General features: G+C 52.1%; 1 protein-coding gene across 8 annotated transcripts in view; it reads right to left on the reverse strand.

The window, feature by feature from the left end:
* Positions 1-20,274, reverse strand: part of PRDM11 (PR/SET domain 11) — a 92,001-nt gene that overhangs the window by 17,405 nt on the left and 54,322 nt on the right. For 7 of the 8 annotated variants that reach the window (XR_002341489.1, XM_021083151.1, XM_021083147.1 and 4 more), the window contains exon 5: positions 12,424-12,491. Coding sequence is in view for 7 of the 8 variants with exons in the window: in XM_021083151.1 (XP_020938810.1) it covers positions 12,424-12,491 (68 nt within the window). In the remaining variant the exon portion in view is untranslated. Of the gene's footprint in view, positions 1-2,872; positions 5,102-8,011; positions 8,434-12,423; positions 12,492-20,274 lie in introns of those variants that run through there. The other variant, XM_021083152.1, reaches the window with a different exon arrangement.

Below are 20,274 nucleotides of genomic sequence, written 5' to 3' on the forward strand. Positions count from 1 at the left end.
TGAAAGCTATTATATTAGGATTCTAATCATGCTTTCAACACAAGCCTGGGTCAACCACTTGAAGGAAATAGACCAGTGTTTTCGCAGTGATTATCCATTATAGAAGGGTCTGCCTTGTAATTTTCTGTACTTTCCAAGTCTTCCTTAATAAGAAATTAATACAGTTACTACTCCCTCTTTCCCATACCCCCAAAGAAAGAAAAGACATATCCAAACACCCACTCTGCTGCAGGATGGCAGTGGCGACAGTCATGGCAGCCAGGAGCTTTGGGAATCTACTTCTGTGGTACCCCACGCAGAGAGCCCCTCGCATACAATCTGAACTCTCCCACCGCAGGAGTCTGCCTTTCCTTCACACGTGTGATTTCTTCTGACTGTGCAAACTATTTTCCCATCCCCAACTTAGCAAGAGCCCGGGACGTGACATCCACAATTGATCAGCCCAGTGGTTAGCAGAGAACAGAACCGAGGTAGCTCCAAACCCTCCTACTCCCAGACACAGAAGGCAAACCCATCCATTCACGTTTTGTTTTGTTTCTTTCTCACAAGAATCACTTGAATCAGAAAGCACAAGGAAAGAATACAGTCCTCTCTGTTTTTTTCGTTTCTAAACAGCTGTCAGGCTCTAAAAGCTAGAATTACTTTCTCTGGCACTCAACGTTAAGAGAAAAAGATAGACGAGGAACACATAACTCCCAGGGAGGTATTCCAAAGAGAGTACGTCAGAAGGTTTAGAAAGATTCAAGTCAATTTCCCTTTCCACCTCCTGGTGTTTTCCTACAAGAATCAATATTTAGGACGAGCACTCCAAATCTTTGCATGGATCACAGAGTATCTTCAAAGATCAAAATTTGTTCAGCATCTGGTTGTATGCAGTGGTTCTACAAGTTGGCATTTGAAATAGGCAAGTCTCAGTGCATTCTAACAACCCATTTCCCTGAGAAACTGTTTACGCTATATAATGGGGGGGGTGGTTAAAATGAAATGGAGCCAGCTAAGTCCCACACTCGTCCCTTCTAAGCAGGTCTCCCCCTTGTAAGTATTTTGCGGTAAGGCCCAATGACTTGATCCACTCCCAGAATCCTTCTGTCCCCACGCAACAATCCCTGGATGAAGAACCAGGCTTGACCCAGTACATGACTACAGGTGAGCAAGAGCCCTTTCTGGAACAGAAGGCTTTCAGGGATTGAAAGCCTTTCTATCTGTTGAGTTTCCGTGTCGCTGCCTCATTGGAGGGCAAGCACAGAGTAGGTGAGAAGGACGGTGGAAAAGGCCTAGCGCCGGCAGCTCTGCAAACATTAGCGCTCATCTGATAGCGTTTCAAATCAAACTCACTGAGTTGATGCCCTTGGAAGCAATCAAGACGGTGGGTGGTGGGGGCGGAGCGGGGGGGACTGAAACTTTCACGATGATAATGGATTGTTTTTCTTCCAGACTCTTCGCTGACTTGGGGTATGGGCTCGATAGCACTGAGACAACACTCTCCAGGCCTCACCCACTGTGTCTTATCAAGCGCACCACGTTTTCTAGCTGGGTCAGGAAATGACCATCAGTTTCAACTCAAGAGAGAAAAGAGCGCACGGAGCATCTGTTTCGCTGGAGGGGCAAGACAAAAGCTAGATCAGACACTCCTGCTCAGTGGCTTTGTCTCTGGTGGAAAGGAAGCTGCCCCGGGCACAGAGGCAGAGATGGGAAAAGCGTGATCAAGAAGAGGCTGGGCTCTGTATTCTCACATGCACTGAGGTCTCTGGGCTGGGCCGGGGGTAGGATGGGTCTTTGGGCCATGCTTCCACCCACTAGATGGTCCCCTGGATTCTAACAAACCACCCAGGTGGCCCTTGGTGTGGCTCAGACTCTTAGGAGGGGCATCCTTATCTTAGGCCGCCTGTTCATTTCCACCCACTGGCCCCCGTCTCGCCTTCCTGCTTGATGTGCTAGCCCCACAATCCCCACGGAAGCCAAGAAAAAGAAACTGAAATCTTTTCTCTCTTAAGTCGACAAGTCTCTTCATCTCTCTGTCCCCTTTGCTTCCAACTCAGCCCCTTCCCTTCCCGGGACCAGAGGGTGATGCCAGCCCGTCAACACTTAGTATCTTGACCTTAGTGGGAAAGACCCCAGGGCCGGTTTCACAGCATCTTTGTATCTCCTGGAGATCGGATAATCTTGATTTCCATGACAATGCTTTTTGGCCAAGAATGGCAGAGGATGACCTGGATTCCAAGAGGTCAAAGGCAGGCTGGAATGTTCCAGAAAGTGGGTGGATCCCCGGTCAGGACCGGAAGTAAGCGAGGGCAATGGACAGGTCAGGGGGTCCCTCTCCTGCTGAGGAGACTCCCAGAGAGGAGTCAGAGAAGCCACGTCAGTTACTCTGAAAGGTCTCAGATCTAGGTGGGCAGGGCCTTACCTGTGACAGATACTCAGATCAGTGGGGAAATGACCCAAAAAAGTGAGGGCCTCAGGGTGGTCCCTGGGGTACACTGGCAGACTGATCCTTCTGGAGAGCCTCCTGCCAGAAATGGTGAATTTCTTTCCAGGACGCCTCACATACTTTCAGGGAACAAAAGGTAAAACTCATTGAGCAACATCGCACTTTCGATGTGCAGAGAAATTCAATAGAGCCTAACGATTTCCTCTCCGGATGCTCTGTCTCCCTCAGGCCATCGGGTCCTCTCCTTCCCTCTAAGGGCTGGCATGGTGCTGAACACAGGGCATCTGAGAGCCGATGAGGCCTGGGAACTGCCAGAGGCACCTGAGCCCCTCTCTTGCCCATGCACTTTTCCTCAGTCATCTAACCCCTGCTTTGGGGGCCTTGAGGTTTTCACGGGAAGCGAAGAAAGAGAATATACACCAAAGAAAGATGCTGGAGACTGGGTGTGTTCCAAGTGTGAGATCAATGTCTTTTTATTGCCATCTTAACAAAAATACTTGGGAGGCAATCTTTGATTCCAGCATCAGAGGGCAGGGGGGGGGGGCAATGCCAGACAATAGTCAAGCCATCGGGCTGTCGGACAGGGGAGTGTTCAGTTTGGGGGAACAGGAACCCCCAAAGAACACAGAATGGGGAGAAGGAGCCCAGGACACAGGGACACTGAGGTTGCCCTCCATTCTCCCTACACGGGGCAAAGCCTGAGCTGGGTCTAGAAGCAGCACTCCAGGAAGGGCTGCGACAGACACCAGCCACAGCAATGCTCCCTGCCCCCACCGTGGCTCTAGGGGGCGGGTGTGGGAGGGCGGAGGGTCGGGGAAGGAGAGTTCCTGCCAGGGTCAGCCTCAGGCCAGGGAGCAAAGAGGACACAGAGCTGAGCTGCACCCACATCAGAGCTAAGCTTGCACCCGCCACCCCCCCACCTCCCTCCCTCACTCTAAGAACCTGGCTCTCTGCCCACACTCCAAAACCAAACGTGAAGCTTCAACACGTGTGTAGCTAATGCAGACGCAGCCCAAGCAAGCAGAGGCAAGGCATGCTGGAACCTGGAATGGGACTGGAGCCCCGCTGGGCTCTGGGTTCTTTTAGAAGCCAGAGGAGGGGTTGCCTTCTGGATCCTGAGACTTGGGCCCTGCTTCTCCCCAGCCACTGGCTGTCAGCCTTCGGGCTGGGGGGGTGGGAGGTTGGACTCACGCCCTAAATGCTGCTGTCGCCTCCCATTCACACCCCAAAGAGCTTGGCAAGGGCAGGCAAGGAGCAACATGCCTTCTAAGCCCAGACATGGCCTCTACAGGGGAGCTGGAAAAATCCACAGACCTGGCTTCCAGTCCTGGCCCCCTGGGACCGTGGCTTCATTTGTCATCTATGCGATGCAGATGGTGATGGTAATAATGACGACCAAATACCCGACCTGGCTGCCTCTCCGATCGCCACGAGGACCCACTGCAAGACACATCTGCGAGTGCAGGGAGAAGCATCACAAGCCCTAAGAACTTCAGATCGTCTTCTGCTTCCTCCGACGTCACCCCATTCTTCTCCCCGCTCCACAAAAGGCAAGCATGGCAGCTGAGCACACGCGCGCACGCGCAAGGGCAAGCGGAAGGCCAAGGCAGGGGAGCCCCCACCCTGGGGCTCAGAGCCCTGGGAGAGGGGGAGACAGACCCCTTCCAGGAAGGGCTGAGCTCTGCTTGCCCAACCTCAGGCCTGGCCCCCTTTGAAAGCCCCCGGATCAGGGCCAGGGAGGCTGATGCAGCAGCCCTGAGGATGGAAAGCAGGAGTCCATTCGGCTGCTCCCCACACTTGCTCCCCCCTTCCCGGCAAAGGCCTGCTGCCATGGGGTGCAGACCAAGAGGAGGCTGACCCTCCAGGCCAAGTGAGCATCAAGCAGGTAGCTTTTCCTGCATCTTGAGCACATCTGCCAAAGATGAGGGAGTAGGGCTGAATACTTGCCCCGTTAGAGACCAGGGCGGCCGACCTGAACTCGGTGAGGAGACGCGGTCCCCCCAACACCCTACAAAGGTCATCGATCTCGGACACGAGAGACTGGCCTCTGTCTCAAGGCCAGACACCCCTCCTGCAGCTCTCTTCCTCCCAGCGCAGACTGGCCGGCTTAGAAATTGTGCTTTCTCTTCCGAGACCTGGTAGTCCGTGTGGGGGCTGGTGCCGGGGGTGCCTCTGGGGGCTCCGCTGGGGGAGCCTCGGCCTGGGGGGTAGAGCCCGTGGGGGCTGCCCCTTCAGGCCCCCGCTGAGATGCCTGAACCCCATCCCGGATCTCTGTCAGCGTCTGGCACATCTGGCTGACGCGGCTGGTCAGCTCGGCCATGGCCTGGCCGATGACATGCATGCTGTTGGCCATGTCCCGGTGCACTGTCACCAGCTCCTGGCAGAACTGCCGAAAGACCTCAGTCTGCTGGGCGTGGGCGTGGAGGAGCTGCCAGTCAAGGCCCGCGCTGGGTGGGCTGGGGTGCGGCCGAGGGGTCCGGCAGGCGGTCTGGGCCGGGGGCGAGGGTCGGGGCAGGGCCTCAGGCTTGGGGCCCACTGTCTCGGATTGGTCGGAGGAAGAGGAGGAGCGGAGCAAGGTGGGCCTGGCCAGGCAGGCCTCTTCCTCTGGCGACGGCTGCAGGGGCACCCGCAGGGGCTGCCTCGAGGGCCCGGGTGTCTCCTCATCTTCATCATCTTGCAGAATAAAAAACAAAGAAGGGTAGATGATTACAACGAGGAGAGAGAAGGCAGCCCTGGGTTCAGACCACCCTGCAGGGTTACCCAGCATCCCCCACCCTGCTACCCCTCAGCCTAGTTCAGTGCGTGCCCTCTCCACCACCCACCCAGGGAGGGAGAAGCACCTGCTCCCTACATCCCCAAGGTGCTCGGGCCAGGCACCGCCGGGGAGACATGCGAGCATGAGCAGAGGCCACCTCCCCAGACCGCCTTCCTTTCCCAGGAATAGCAACATTCCAGCGGGACCCCAGTCCCGTGACAGTGTGTCAACCAGGGGCTCACTTCCACTCTCTGTGACTCAGTTTCTGCAAAGCAAGGGTAACAACTCTCTAAATACCGCTCAAGAAGCCAACACAAGAGCAAAGACAGGAAGGCACTCGGCAGAGCACAAAGAGCGACACCTGCCAAACGGGGCCAGCTGCTTTTGGCCGCCCTGAGTGCCAGCCATTTCTGAGTTGCTGGGGGCCACCTTGTGGCCTTGCTGGAATCTGCAGCTTTCGGTCACAGATGGGGGAAGCGGACAGGCTGGAGAAGGGAGGAAAGGGATGGCGCTGGCGCAGACAAGCCCAGCCGGTGCAGAGCAGATCTACCTGGCCACCAGCCCTGATGTCCCCTCAGCGCCCCAAGGGGGGCTACCCAGGCAGACACATTCCTTTTACCTGGGAGCACCTGACGGCGCACAGAGACCATTAGACAGACTGCTAGTCAGGGCCAGTCACGGGGAGGGGCCCAGCCCTGCACACATGGGTCTCGGCGGCTCTCGTGACCAAGCGGATTCCCACGGCAGGAGTCAAAAAGATACAGGCTGACTCTCCCAACACGCACACCTCCCTGCCTGTACCTGGGGGGGCTGAATTCAGAACCACCCCGGGCGGAGGTGACAGGATGACATTCATCTTGCCCTGGGCCATGTGCCTCCCAAGGGTCCTGGGACATCAGCCCAGTAAGAGAGCCTAGTGCCTTGTGCCCCCACTTGGTGGACACCCGTTCTGGAGCGGCAGGGTTGGAGGGAGTGGTGCGGGCTGATGTGGCGGGGCTCCCTCCCTTCCAGGGCCTCACTCCACAGAGCCCCTGAGCCTCTGGCCAAGCGCCGCGTAACAGCTGGGAAAAGGAGGGTTGGCCCAGCCTCAGTGGAGGGGTCCCGGGCCCCCTGCCCAGCTCAAGTCCCGTTTGCTAACCTCATTACCTTTGGGCTCAGGGAGACAGAGGGATGAGCAAGACACAACGTAGAGAACAGACTTCACCAGGGGCTGGCCCCTTTCTTGTTCTTATAAACGGGTAGCATCACCCAGAAACTTGGGAAAACACTGATTTAGAGGGAGCTGGCAGGTCCAGGTTCAAGTCTTTGTTCTGAATCTAGCTCTGAGACCACCTCTGTTCCTGGAGCTTAGCTGCCTCATCTGGACAACATGGAAGTCAGACTGGCCGGCCTCCTCTTTCCTTCCCAGTTCTTAATATCTGACTCCGAATGGCCACCTGTCAGGAGCCCCAGCCAGACAGGAAATTAGCAAGATCCCTGCAGCAAGGGGCCTGGGAAGGGAAGGCTGGGGCTTCGTGAACCATCTTTCCCAGGGCTGGAGGGGCTGGCTGGCTTCTCTGAAGCCCCCATGCCCTGTTGTTCTGACAGCCTGCGGCGAGGACAGTGGGCTGCGGGTGGGGGGCAGATGTGCACAGAAGCCGAGCTGAAGCGGGTGCAGCCTGGGCAGGGAAGGGCCTCGTGCCCCCGCTTCTGGGAGCCCCAATAAGAACTAAAGCCCCAAAGGACAGACAGCCGTCTCGGCCAGGAGATTCCACACCCGCAGCCCCTGGCATCAAAGTTCATCCTGAGACACAGGAAGCAGAGAGGAAAAGAGAGAGACCAGCGGTGGGAAAAGAGGGCCAGAGTGGGCCATGGGCAGTGGACCCAGAGCACAGAGAGGGGGATGTTAGATGGAGCCTTGGGGTGGGCAGAAAGAGGTCGAGGGCAGAGGGAAGGCAGAATGGCACCGAAGAGGGCAGCGTGGAAATGAGACAAATAAAGACACTCGGAATAGACACACAGAAAGGGCTGAGCTTTCGGGCCGGGACTTGGCCAGCTTCCTCTGACGCCCCTCCCCCTCGCCGGCTGCACGGGGCTTCCCTGGCTCCTCTCTGTTCCTGGAACGTGCCAAGCGCCTTCCTGATGCGGGGCCTCGTACATGCTGTTCTGGCCTGTGAGGCCCTCCCCTCCCCTGCACTGCGCCCCACGCGCACCGGCCCGCTTAACTCTTCCTCAGCCTCCGTCTCGGTTCCACTGTGGCTCCGGGGAGCCTTCCCCCGCCCCGGTGGTCAGCGAGTCTACCGCTCCTGCTCCCAGCCAGGCTGCTACATAATCTGCGGAGCCGAACGCCATAGGAAAACGCAGGCGCCTCGTTCCAGCGCTGGCCTGCGTTGCAGGAGGGCAAGAGCAGAGCAGCTACAGCCCAGCTCTGAGCCCCTGGCAGCCGCAGGTCGCAGGCCCACGAGGTCAGCCCTGCCCTCAGGACCTCCTGTAGTTGTCCTTGGTGCCTTCTTTACAAATTTCCTGGGGCAGTTATTTAATGAAAGTGTGTTTATTCTCACGAGTCTAGGAGCCTCCCAAGAGCATGCAGGGGGTAGGGCTTCTATCCAACGCTGCCTTCCCAGCTCCCAACACAATTCCTGGCACAGCGTTCAGGAAATATTCTAGAGTGGATGACGGAATAGGGGTAGTACAGTGGATAGACGTGGGAGAAGGAGGGAAGGATGGAAAGACTGGGCGAGGCAGAGAGAACAGGAGACAGAGAGGACAGGTGTGGGGGACACCACAGAGGAGTGGGCGGGGAATAGGCGGGGGGCGGAGCTTGGGGAGGGGAGGTGGGCGGTACTCACAGCTAGTCGAAGGGCTGTCGGTGGCATCCAGTTCTGCCCTGGGGAAGCAGTGCCCGGCCCGGGCCGTGAGCAGCGCTGACTCGATGGCCCTCTCGTGGGCAGTGAGCACGATGGTGGGGGCTCGGCCCCCAGACCCCGGGCCCGACAGGGACTGCTGCATGAAGGCCAGCTTGTCCTTGGTCCTCCGTTTCATGTCATCCCATCTGTGCTTAATGTCCTTGACGGAGCGGGGGACCTGGCTGACGGAGGTGATTTTTCGAGCTATGCCTTCCCAAATCTTGTCCCTGTCGGCATGGGACAGCCGCATGGTCTCCCTCCCAAAGAGAACCGCTTCGTGGTGGGTCACCTCCGTGACCAGAATGTCCAGCTCCTCCTTGGAGAACTTGGGCTTCCTCTTACGCTCGGCCAGGGGTGCCACGTTCCTTGGGTTGAATATCCCACAAAGCACAATTGGGTAAATGACCGTCAATGCGGTGGGCCTCCTCCTTCCTAATCGCCGGCCCCCAGCTGGGGAGCCAGGAGGCACCTGGGCGCCCTCGCCCGCTCACCACCACCACACCCTCCTCCTAGCGACAGGCCCCTTCCGCCACTCCTTGGAGGGCAGGAGGAGACGTGGCGGACGCGATGGGAGCGCTGGCTGGAGCTGGACGCCTTCGATTTCAGGCCCTGCCTCGCCTCTGTCCACCTGTGAGAGCCGGGGCAGCTCAGCAGCCACTCCCGACTCCACGCTCCCCATCCGGGAACCCGAGTAACAACCGCCCCCACCTCGGGGGTTGTTACCAAGGGGGGAAAAAGCACAGCGATGAAAAGAGCTTTAAAGCCCTAAACGGGAATAAAGGATCCTTATGGGGTTAGGATGAGGCCACTGCCTCTACAAAACGATATTTACATAAGGCCATAGCGCCCAAGGCTCTAAACAGGGTGACTATTTACAGTGGGCTTCCGTGGTGTGTGGTCTCGAGGGTGACGCCCACAATGAGGGCGTGGTCACAGAAACCTTGTTCCGCCCGGTGGCTCTCTTCCCCTTCCCCGTTTCCTGGTCCCGCCTCTGGGTGTGTGCCGGCTCCCCTCCCATCACAGTGCTGGCTGGCAGCAGCTCCTTTAGGGGTGGGCTGCTCTGGTTTTTTGGTAGCTCGTGGGTAGAATGTGAGGAACCCATGAGCAACCCTCCGGAGACAAGTTCCACTTTGATGGACACCAGCAAGGTCCTTGGCTTCCATCTGCACAGAGCAGCCAGGGGCCCTGGGCATGGGTACAGGGCAACCCTTACCCCTCTGGCCGGGCACCTACTCTGGCTCTAAAGCTCAGTATCTCCGCAGTGGGGTCCTGTCCACCTTAACTCATGCTCAGGGTCACAACCATCCACCCAGGAGAGGCACCTGGGGGACAGAGGGAAACCTGGAGCCTGATTCACTCCTCTGGGTGCTACTGAAGCCCCGGCCAGAGGCAGGGGCACAAGATCCGTCAGCCCTCACCTCTCCACTCCCACCCCCCCCGGAATAGCACCCAAGAGGCAGGAGAGGAAGACCCAGGCCTGGGCCTTGTGCTCAGACAGACTTTGGATTAGAGGCTGAGTCTCCTGGGCAAACCTCGGATACCCCTCTGTAAATAAGGGTATGTGCCCCCTTCCAGGGCTGCCAAGAGGACTTCATACGGGGCTTCTTAATCTCACCACTATTGGCATTTGGGATCCAAATATTCTTTGTTGGTGAGGCAGGGGGCCTCCTGGACAATGTAGGATATTTATTAGTATCCTTGACTGCCACTTGATAGAAACCAGTAGCATCCATCCGCGGAACTGTGACAACCCCAAATGTCTCAAGGCACTGCCAAATGCCTCCAGGGGACAGAAGAGCCCCTGGTTAGAGGCCACTGACTTCATGAAGGCAGAGCACCTCGCATGGCACTGCCATCGGGTCAACGCTCATCGAGTGGGTGCCCATTCTCTTCCCAGCCTACCATGTATGGTTTGAAGACATGAACCAACTCCCTTCCATCATCTGCAAGACCCTAAGCTGTGCCAGTGCAAATGTAAGTGTCTGCAAATTGGAAAGAGCTATACAAAGGGAAGCTGCATATTAAAGAGGAAGGAAGGTCCCCAGCATGAACTGGCTTTCCACTCACTCCAGCTGCCACCAGAGGGCCATCTCCCTGGTAACGAACCATACACCCAACCCCAACCTACTCCTTGAATCTCTAATGAAATGAGGGCCTCCCAGCCCTGGCACCATCTTGGGTCAAAATGGGGCTTGGAGGAGGAACAGGAGAGACCTCAAGCCAGCAGGGTAGCAGTAGTAGAACCCCCCTCACACACAAGGTCCAGAAAGCCATGCTTTGCCTGCTCTCTAGTGCACAAGCAGAAAGAACACTGGCCAAGACGTCCAGAATGGGCTCCAGCCCTATTCTGCCACTGACTGCATGATCTTGAGACCGTGCCCGGCTCTGGGCCTCAGTTTCCCACTGTAGCATGAAGACCGGAACAGAGCAGAGGCTCTCAACACCAGCGGCGCATCAGTATCACATGGAGAGCTTTTAAAAACTACCAGTGCCCTGGGCTCAGTCCCAGACAGATTAAGTCAGAATCTACTGGGTGCCAGACGACCACTCAGTTAAGATGACGAACCTCTTTCTTTGGGATTGTGGTAAAGCCTTGTCCCCAAGCTGAAAGATCAGACAGGGGTGGAAGAGCGGAACAGAATCGGCTCTAATGGCCAGAGCTCCTGAAGCCTCGAAAGCAACCGTGCAGAAAGGCCTGACCCACACTGCACTCAAACACACTCTCCCTTGCTGGCCTGGAGCCAGAGTAGAGCTGGGGGGTCTGGGCCATGGAGCCCACTTGCCGGCCTGCCAGATACCGGTCTCCACTTCCCACTTTTGAGTCTTGGCTCACGAGGCCCTCAGATGAAATGTTGGCCCCTTTGAAGGGGCTCAAGGCCCCCTCCCCGTTTTCACCCGGCCCCTCGAAGCACATGGCCCAAGTCTACATCAAACAGCTGTTTTAGGAAAGCAAGTTCTGGGGTGAAAGGTGTGAGTCCTGGGAGGGCAGGAGGGCAGGGCCGGGCCCATCCATCTTGAGTGCCCGGTACTGGCTCTGACTCGCCGCAGGTGCTCAGGAATGGGTGCTGAGTTGCACGGGTTAAGCTGACCTGCACCCAGTGACTGGGGAGAGGACAAGGGCAGCCAGAAGTGTCCATCCACCTTCTTGGAGCCACTTTCAGGGCACGGCTGACCTGTGTATGTGAAAGGGGGCTGGGGAGTGGATGCCTGTCCCCACAGCACAAGGCGGGGGCTCACCTGTCCCCCGGCGCCTCTGCTTCTGCACCTGCTAAATGGCAATGAGGACAGCCACCCTGACAAATAAGAGGATAAATCCTTCAGTGTTCTGGAGCGTGTAAGCTGCAGCCCACCCATCGGCGGGTCTCAGGAGGGAACACATGTGGACAGTGAAGCCCCAAGACAGGGGACCTCCCCACGCCAAACCCATCTCTCCCTATGTGCTTGCAAAGCCTTGATGTTTAAATCCAGCAAACTCCCTCCTAGGAAGTTCCTAGCTACCCTCCCTCCAAGCACTACCTCTCCTCCACCCCCAGCCCCCACCCCCATAGGGCATAGAACTGCACAAACGCCAGCAGAGGGACGAATCCATGACATGGCTGTGCCCCTGCGTCCAGCCATCCGAGTCTTCCTTCCCCTCCCAACACAGATCCTAAACCCCGTCACGGCGCCTGAGTCCCAGAGAGAGGCTACCGAGGAGGCAACGAGGCAAGCTGACCTCCCGCACTGCCCACTGACCCCACTGGGCAGGGCCCTGGCACACGGCACAGGCCCACAGCACAGAGCCAAAAGGAGCACCCTTGGTCCCCAACTCCATTCAGCCACCTCTGGGTGACCCCGGGCCAGGCTCCTGCTCTCTCTGGCTGGCTGTGAAGGATCCTTCTAGCACAAACTTCTGTCCCAAACAAGAAAACCACTCTAAGAATCGAAAACTGAGCTGGAGACTGTGCCTTTTTCCATGCTGGCCTTTTAAACAATGGCTGGGGGTTGCACTGGGGTGATCCCTGCACCAGTCCAGCCAGTCTGCCTGTGAGAGGTGTCACAGTCCCCCAAGTGGGAATGCTGCCAGGAGCCTGGGGTCTGGGGCCTCCAGAAATACTGATAAGTGCACTGATGAGTGTGTCTCCATAACCAACTGGTCTGGCCAGAGGTCTCCTCTAGAGCCTCCTGATGGAAGCCTAAGGGAGCTAGAGGCTTGGTCCCCCAAACTAGACATGTGCAAAACCCTGCAAAGAACAGTCCAGACGGCCTTCAGGGACCTCCACCACTGGAGGCCCTAAAGGCCTACCACGCTCCTTTGGCCTCCTTTCCAGAGTTTGGGCGAGGCTCCTGGGAAATCAGCAGAGAGCAGGACTCACCTCATCCAGTTGGCTTTAGTCTCATCTGACCCATCTATTGACTTGTAGCGGTTGTTCTTGTCCACAATCTGGAAGACAGAGAGAGAGTCTAGAATGGGCCATCCTAGAGGGGGCTCTCATGTCCCTGGACCAGGGACCAGACCAGAGCCCAGGGCTACCACACAGAACCTTCCCTGTGCCCTCCCACTACAAAGCCCCCACTTCTGCAGGACTGAGCCCTGAGCTGGGACAGGAATCCCATCTCTCTCCTCTATCTTGATGGAATATCCAATATGGCCAGCAAGCAGTATTTCCAATAGTAACACAATGCAGCAACAACAGTTAAACCCAGCCCTTCCTTCCTCTTTATGCTTTCTGTGGGAGACTGAGGCTGGCCCTGGTTGACTTGGCACTGGGATGTGATTTCATAGGGCGCCTCATCTCCCCAGTCTCAAAATGTTCAAGAGCCTCAAGGTTTGGGCTGAGCCCCTTCATCTTCTGTGAAACTGTCTTTATCTCATCATCACTCTTGATTCAGAGTTCAGCTGGATATGGAACTCCAAGCAGATGAAGTTTATTTTCTTTCAGCATTTTGAAGATTGCCAAAAAGACAGCCATAGGCTCTTAAGCAAGCTACTGTTAGTCTAATGTTGTTCTTTTGTGGATAATCTGACTATAGAAATTTTAAGACTTCCCATTTATTCTTGATTTTTTGCGGTTTCACTGTGTGGTTTTGAAGTGGAGATTTACTTTTAAAAATTCTCCTCACTTGATGAGCACATTACTTGATGACTTCTATATCTTTTACAATTCTGGAAACTTCTATGTTATTATGCTTTTGAGTACAGCTTCTTAGTCATTTTTACCAGTTTCTTCTTGCAGCATTCCTATTAAACATATATGGGAAATCTATTCTCCATGTCTTTTAGTTACTCTTTATATTCTTCCCTCTTTATCTTTCTGGGTGATGCTCCTGGTAAATTTCTCAGAACTCTCTTCCAATTCACTAATTCTCTCTTCGACTATGTCTAATTCTGAGTTTATCCACCTAGTGAGGTTTTTCCTTTCTTTCCTTCCTTTTTTAATGCAATGGATATTTTCCATTCCCAAAATTTTCAATTGGGTCTTCTTCACACACATCTTTTCTTATTCTGCCTCTTTTTGTTTCATAGTGTTGAAAAGCCTCTTCTTCCCTTTCCTAACAGCTTTATATAATACCATTTGATAAGTTTTGACCAAAGGATACACTCATTACCACAATCAAGATAACAAACACATCCATCACTTCTAAGAACTTCTTTCTGCCCCCTGTAATCCTTCCCTTCTGCCTCTCTCCATATCCCCCAACCCCAGTCCACAGGCGACCAGTGAGCTTTCTGTCACTTTGCATTTTCCAGAATTTTGTATAAATGGAATCAAATGGGAGGCATGTCTGTCTTCTTTCACTCAGCACATTTTGAGATTTGATCCTTTTGATGTGTGTATTAGAGTTCATTTCTTTATATTGGTGAGGAGTATTCCATTGTTTGGATGTGTCACTATTTGTTTTTTATCTAATTATTGATGATCATCTGGGTTTTGTCTAGTTTTTGGCTTTTACAAGTAAAGCTGCTAAGAGATATCAAATCTTTGTATAGACACATGAGCTTTAATTTCTCTTGGGCAAATACCTAGTAGTGGAATTGCTGGGACACCTAGTAAGTATACGTTTAAATTTTAAGAAACTGCTAAACTGTTTTCCAAAGCAGCTGCATCATTTTTACATTCCTGCTAACCACATGTGGGATTTCCAACTGGTCCACATCCTTGTTAATACTTGGTATGAACAGGTTTTTTTCATTTTAGCCATTTTAATAGGTATGAAGCAGTATCTCATTGTGGTTTTAATTTGCATTTCTCTGATGACTAATGATATTGAGTATCTTTTTGTGCATTTGTCGCCTGCATATCTTCTTTAGTGAACTGTCTATTTAAATCCTTTGCCTATTTTTAAAAAGTGCACAATTCAGTGCTTTCTAATTGGGTTAGTTGTCTTTTTTTTTTTTTTGAGTTGTAAGAGTTTTTTAAAATATATATTCTGAATATTAACCCTTGTCAGGTATGGAATTTGCCAATATTTTCTCTCATTTCATGGGCTGTCCATTCACTTTCTTGATAATGGACTTTGGTGCACAAAAGGTTTTAATGTTGATGAAGTCCATTGTGTTTTTTTTGCTCTTTTGTTGCTGTCAATTTTTTTTAAATTTAAAAAAAAATTTTTTTCCTATTGTTGACTTTTAAGAGTTTTTTTAAAAAAATATTTTGGATACAAGTCCTTTATCAGACATACGACTAACAGATATCTTCCCCTAGTCTGTGGCTTGTTTATTCACTCTCTTAATGGTGTCTTTCTAAGAGCAGAGGTTTTTAATTCAAACAAACAAAAGCCCACTGTCTTATTCTTCTTAATGGACATTATCCTTACTTTCTTTGAAGATTCTAAGGCTGTGAGTGTTAATTATCTATTATCCCTTTCGTCCATAGTAACAGAACCCCTGGATTATAACTGCGTACCTGGCTACCTGTAATAATAGGATACATTTCTTGCGCCTTCTCCTCTGGCTAAGTTCTAGCCAAAAGGATGTAAGTGGAAGTGCCATCTTTCTGGAAACTTCTTTAAAAGACAGCTGATATATGTCCTCCCACCATCTTGCTGCCTGGACTACAGATGTGATGGCTAGAGCTCTAGCTATCAACATGGACTATGAGGCTATAATCCAAGCACTGAGATAGTGATTAGGTATATCGAGCTTTGTTCCTGAGGACTTAGTGGAGCAAAGCCATCTCACCAGACCTAGAATGTATTCATAGAAGAAACCTTAACTCCTGTTTTGCTTGAGCCACTGTTACTTTGAATCTAGTTACTCACCGTCAAACTTACTCTTGAGACAGACCCTAAACAGTTATTTTAAATTCATTTCTTTTCTTTTTTTCTTTCTTTTTTTTTTTTTTTTTTTTTTTTTTTTTTTTTTTTTTTGTCTTTTTAGAACCACATCTGTGGCATATGGAAGTTCCCAGGGTAAGGGTCAAATCAGAGCCACAAGTTCCAGCCTACACCACAGCCACAACAATGCCAGATCTGAGCTGCATCTTCCCCTAAAACACAGCTTGTGGCTAACCCACTGGGCGAGGCCAGGGCTTGAACCCTTATCTTCATGGATACCAGTCAGGTTCTTAACCCGCTGAGCCACAGTGGGAACTCCAACTCTATTTGGTTTAGTTAGAATGAATACATTTGTCATTGTTTTTGAAGGCTGTCTTTATAATATTAATGTTCTTCATTCGTTTTTGAGATGTCCTCCAGGGGCTGATCTTGAGTAGGAGTCTTTCTATCTCTTGCTTTTTCTCACTGGAAGCAGCCAACCCAGCTCCCCTTCCCCACCTCACATGCACTTCTACTTCATGTTGCCCTACAGGAGCTAAAACTAATGGCCCTCTCGGCCTGCCCTAGTCTAAAGCGCTATGGGCCTTTGTTTTCAGTTCTGTGATCACTTTATGGTGTTCTCTCCTTTCTCTCTCTCTCTTTTTCTTTTTCTCTCTTTTTTTGGTGGGGGCTCAAAGCATGAACTCTCAGTCCATCTGAACTGGAAGCCTCGTTGTCACCTCCAGACACATCTTCTTCATCTATATTCACCTCCAACCCCACACTCTCCACGTGTTCATTACTCACAGATTCTTCTCTCCAACCCCAGGGAATATCGAATTTCCCACATGAAATTCCCTTTGGATGTCCCATGGGCAGCTCAAACGTTCCTCAGGCCCCACCCCAGGCCTGTTCCTCTCATCGTCCCCACCACAGTATTTCAAACCACCATCCACTCAGGTTTCAGTAAGAAAATCATCCCTACCAAACCCCAGTGCATTGTACACTTCAAATGAATGAAATGAACAGCAACTGAATTCTATCTCTGTACAGCTGTTTCTATTTTTATTTTATTTTTATTTTTTACTTACTTATTTTTTTTTTTTTTTGGTCTTTTGTTCTTTTAAGGCCGCACCTGCGGCATATGGAGATTCCCAGGCTAGGGGTCGAATTGGAGCTGTAGCTGCCAGCCTACATCACAGCCACAGCAACTTGGGATCCAAGCCGCGTCTACAACCTACACCACAGCTCATGGCAACACCGGATCCTTAACCCACTGAGCAAGGCCAGGGATGGAACCCGTCCCCTCATGGTTCCTAGTCGGATTCGTTTCCACTGTGCCATGATGGGAACCCCCTGTACAGTTGTTTTTAAAAAACAAAACAAGGAAAGGCATCCTTCATGCCTCCCTCTGTCGAGCCCCCTATATCTATTCCTTCAGGAAGACCCTCAAGCCAGATTTCGAAACTGCTCCTGTCTCCACTGCTTCCGCAGCTACCCTGATCTGAGCCATCGCCAGCAATTCCAGACAACTGCACCAGATCCCAACTAACCTCCCTGATGCCTTTCATAACTCTCCACTGCTTCCCCTCTGAGCTACTGGGGCACTCTGTCATTAATGCAAATCAGACCATGTCTGTCACCAGCTCAAGAAGGCAACCTCTGCATTTACAATAAAATTCATACTCAGGGGTCACACTGCCTTCAAGGCTGGTATGACCCGGTCCCCACCCACCTCCCAACTTCTCTTGGGCCTCTCTCTCCGCCTTCACTTTTCTGCAGCTGTGAGGCTGTGCGAGTGAGACTCACATTGCCTACCACTTGTTTTTCCCACTCTTAAAACGATGATTCTGAACTATTTCAAGTGTTCAGAAACGACAAAGAGTAATGCAGCTCAGCTGACCACGCTGGACCCATCGGTGAGAGCCCACAAAACTGACCACCAGCCACATCTGTCCAGGACCTCTCTCTCCAGGCTTCAGAAATATCCCTAGATGTCAGGGAGGACCATCTCTGCCTCCAATTTATTCTCCTTCCTGCCCTCCTTCAAGGGTTACCATCATCCTGAAGCTGGAAGGGAGCCTTCTCAATTTCACTATGCAAGGATTTCCCCCCCCCCCCAAAGTACAGAACCAGTTTGCATGTTTCCAAAGTTTACAGAAATGGGACCCAAGCGGACTCACCCTTTTGGGGCTTTTTCTCCCTAACTGTTGCTTGGCTGGTCCCTTGTTATCTTTTGGGTCTCAGTTCCTATCACCTCCTCAGTAGGAGTTTTTCTTGACCTGAACCTGAAGTGGGTTCCCCGCTTCCACACCTGACCTCCGCACACCTGCCCCTCTCGGCGGCATTATCACTATGTCATCATCCCATTGCTTCCTTTTAGAGACCTAATTGCAGGATTCGTCTGCTTGTCAAGGTGGTAATTGACTGCCTCCCCCATTAGACCATAAGCTAATGAAGGCCAAGCGCACGGCTATCTGCTCTCGACGGTGGCCTGAACCCAGACAGCTAGCAGATATTCCACCGTGGGCACAGCACATGGTAGAATACTGGTTGGATGACTGAATGTTGGATGAAGAGCCTTCTGCATAACAAGCAAGTTAAAGAAAAAAAAATTATATATGTTAATACGTGAATAAAAAGGAAATGAGTGGTGTGCTGGAGCTGGCTGGTACTGGCTAATGAGAGCCGATTGCAATTCTCTGGACCCTTAGGAACCGATTGTTAAACACAGCCATTATTAAAAATTAAATTATACAAACTTACAATTCAATAAATTACATTTTAAAAAAGTAATACAGACCCAAAGCTCACCACTCCCTGATTACTTTCCTATATTGATGTTCTTGAGGGAATTGCATCTACTGTGCAGTAGAAATACTACCGAATAACTGTCATGATATATCTCTTGCCATCTACTTGCTTAGTGCCTTCATGTTGGCAGCCTGAAACCAGCCACGGTGAGAGCATTTACACCAAAAACATTGACCCACATATCCCCCCCTCACTGTAACCATCACCAGCAGGTTGTTGAATATTTATGAGCACATCGCTATGTTATGTGAATGTTTTTAGGTGCCTAGAAATCTGGGAGATGCATTTCAAACTCTCAACGCGGGTTACCTTTAAAAGGGAGGAAAGAGAAAAGGAGGATGAAGCTTTTGCCTTATGTGTCCATTTAGGATACTACTCTGTCCCCGGGGTTTCAAACGTTCAGACAGAAAGAGAAAACTTGCAGCTCAGGCTCCCCCTTCCCCAAGCCATCTCTCCAGATGATGCCCCTGTCTTCAAGGACCTTGCCCTGGAATCTCACGAAACCCTGTACGTTATTATAATACCAAGCACCTTTCATGATCATTTTCTGATTGCGCCTCTACTCTCCTGGGGGAAAAGAGAAGCATCCGTAGGTCCCACCGCCAACATCAAGAGCCTCTAGTGGGTACTAAGAGCCATGGAGCCCAAGGAATCGGCTAGAATCTCAGCATCACCACCGACAACCTGAGTGGCCAGGCTTCAGTTTCCTCCCCTGCAAAACGGGGTAGGAACCAGCCTTGCAGCTACCGTAATGACTGCTGTGGAAGGATCTCCATAAACGGCCGCTACTAGCACTGTGATCGAGATTGTGATGATTAACAAATGGACCAAATCCTAGTTATGGTTAATCCCAGGAGGCGGGAGGTCCTGAGTCAATTCATAGGAAATGTGTGGGGCACCTGGAGTTCAGACCCTGCAGGTGCAGCCCATGCTCTTAAGCACTTGCAGAGTGATGGATGTCACCCCAGGCTCCCCTTAATGACCTCATCAGAATCAACCCGAATGAGCTTGGAGGCCTCTCCGAACTTCCAGCTCAGCTGCTGGTTTGAGCAAATTTGCTGCGCAAAGATTGGCACTGTCCCAGAGAGGAGCATTCTGCTTGGCAGCAGAATGTCCACCACCAACAACTCCCCATTAGGCTCCTCTAAACGGGGCCATAACCAGATGCTGCTGAGATTGGATGTGTGTGTGTGTGTGTGTGTGTTTAGGGCTACACCCGAGGTACATGGAGGTGTCCAGGCTAGGGGCTGATCAGAGCTACAGCTGCCAGCCTAGGCCACAGCTACAGCCACCCCAGATCTCAGCTGCGTCTGCAACCTACACCAACAGCAACGGCAACGCCGGATCCTTAACCCACTGAGCGAGGCCAGGGATGGAACTTGCGTCCTTGTGGATGCTAGTCAAATTCATTTCTGCTGAGCCACGCTGGGAACTCCAGAGATTGGATTTTTAAAAACCTGATTTTCCTACAACCTTCCGGGAACTGAGCGAATCCATAAAACATTCTGATGTTCAGCTCTGCAGCTTCTCTTAGAGCAAAGCGGTGACACAAATGATTTGTGAGGCCAGCGACAATGGACAAGGCTCTTTCACATGTCGCAGATGCTCCTCCCAGAAGCTTAGGAGGTGGACAGCATCACCTCTGTTCCCAGCCACTTCCCAGGCTAGCAAACTGAAATGCAGAGAGAGAAAAGTCCAGCCTAATCTCAAATTTGAACTCTGGCCTCTCTTATGCCCAGAAACATGGGATGAAGAATACTTAAGTTGGAAGGGGGCCTCTGAGATTATTCAGGCCCTGGGTTCCCCGCTTGATGTCCATCGATGGCCTTCCTCCAGGAGAAGGAGAGGCCCCTTAATATGTGCACAGCACTTGATGAATATTGGTATATGAGTATAACTCCCTGGGTGACTCAAGAAGCCTCAAGAACCAGGATCTAACCCATGCCCACACCTTCCCCAACCACTTAACCAATCAGTACCGTTGGCCCTTATGTATCTGCAGGTTCAACATCCACGGATTCAACCAACCAAGGATCAAAAATATTAAAAAAAAGAAAATTTTCCAGAAGTTCCAAAAAGCAAAACCTAAATTTGCCACACACTGGAAACTACGGCACACTTACATGGCATTTACAACTCTTTACATAGCACGGACA

The sequence above is a fragment of the Sus scrofa genome, chromosome 2 (assembly GCF_000003025.6).
Source record: "Sus scrofa isolate TJ Tabasco breed Duroc chromosome 2, Sscrofa11.1, whole genome shotgun sequence".
Lineage (NCBI taxonomy): Eukaryota > Metazoa > Chordata > Mammalia > Artiodactyla > Suidae > Sus > Sus scrofa.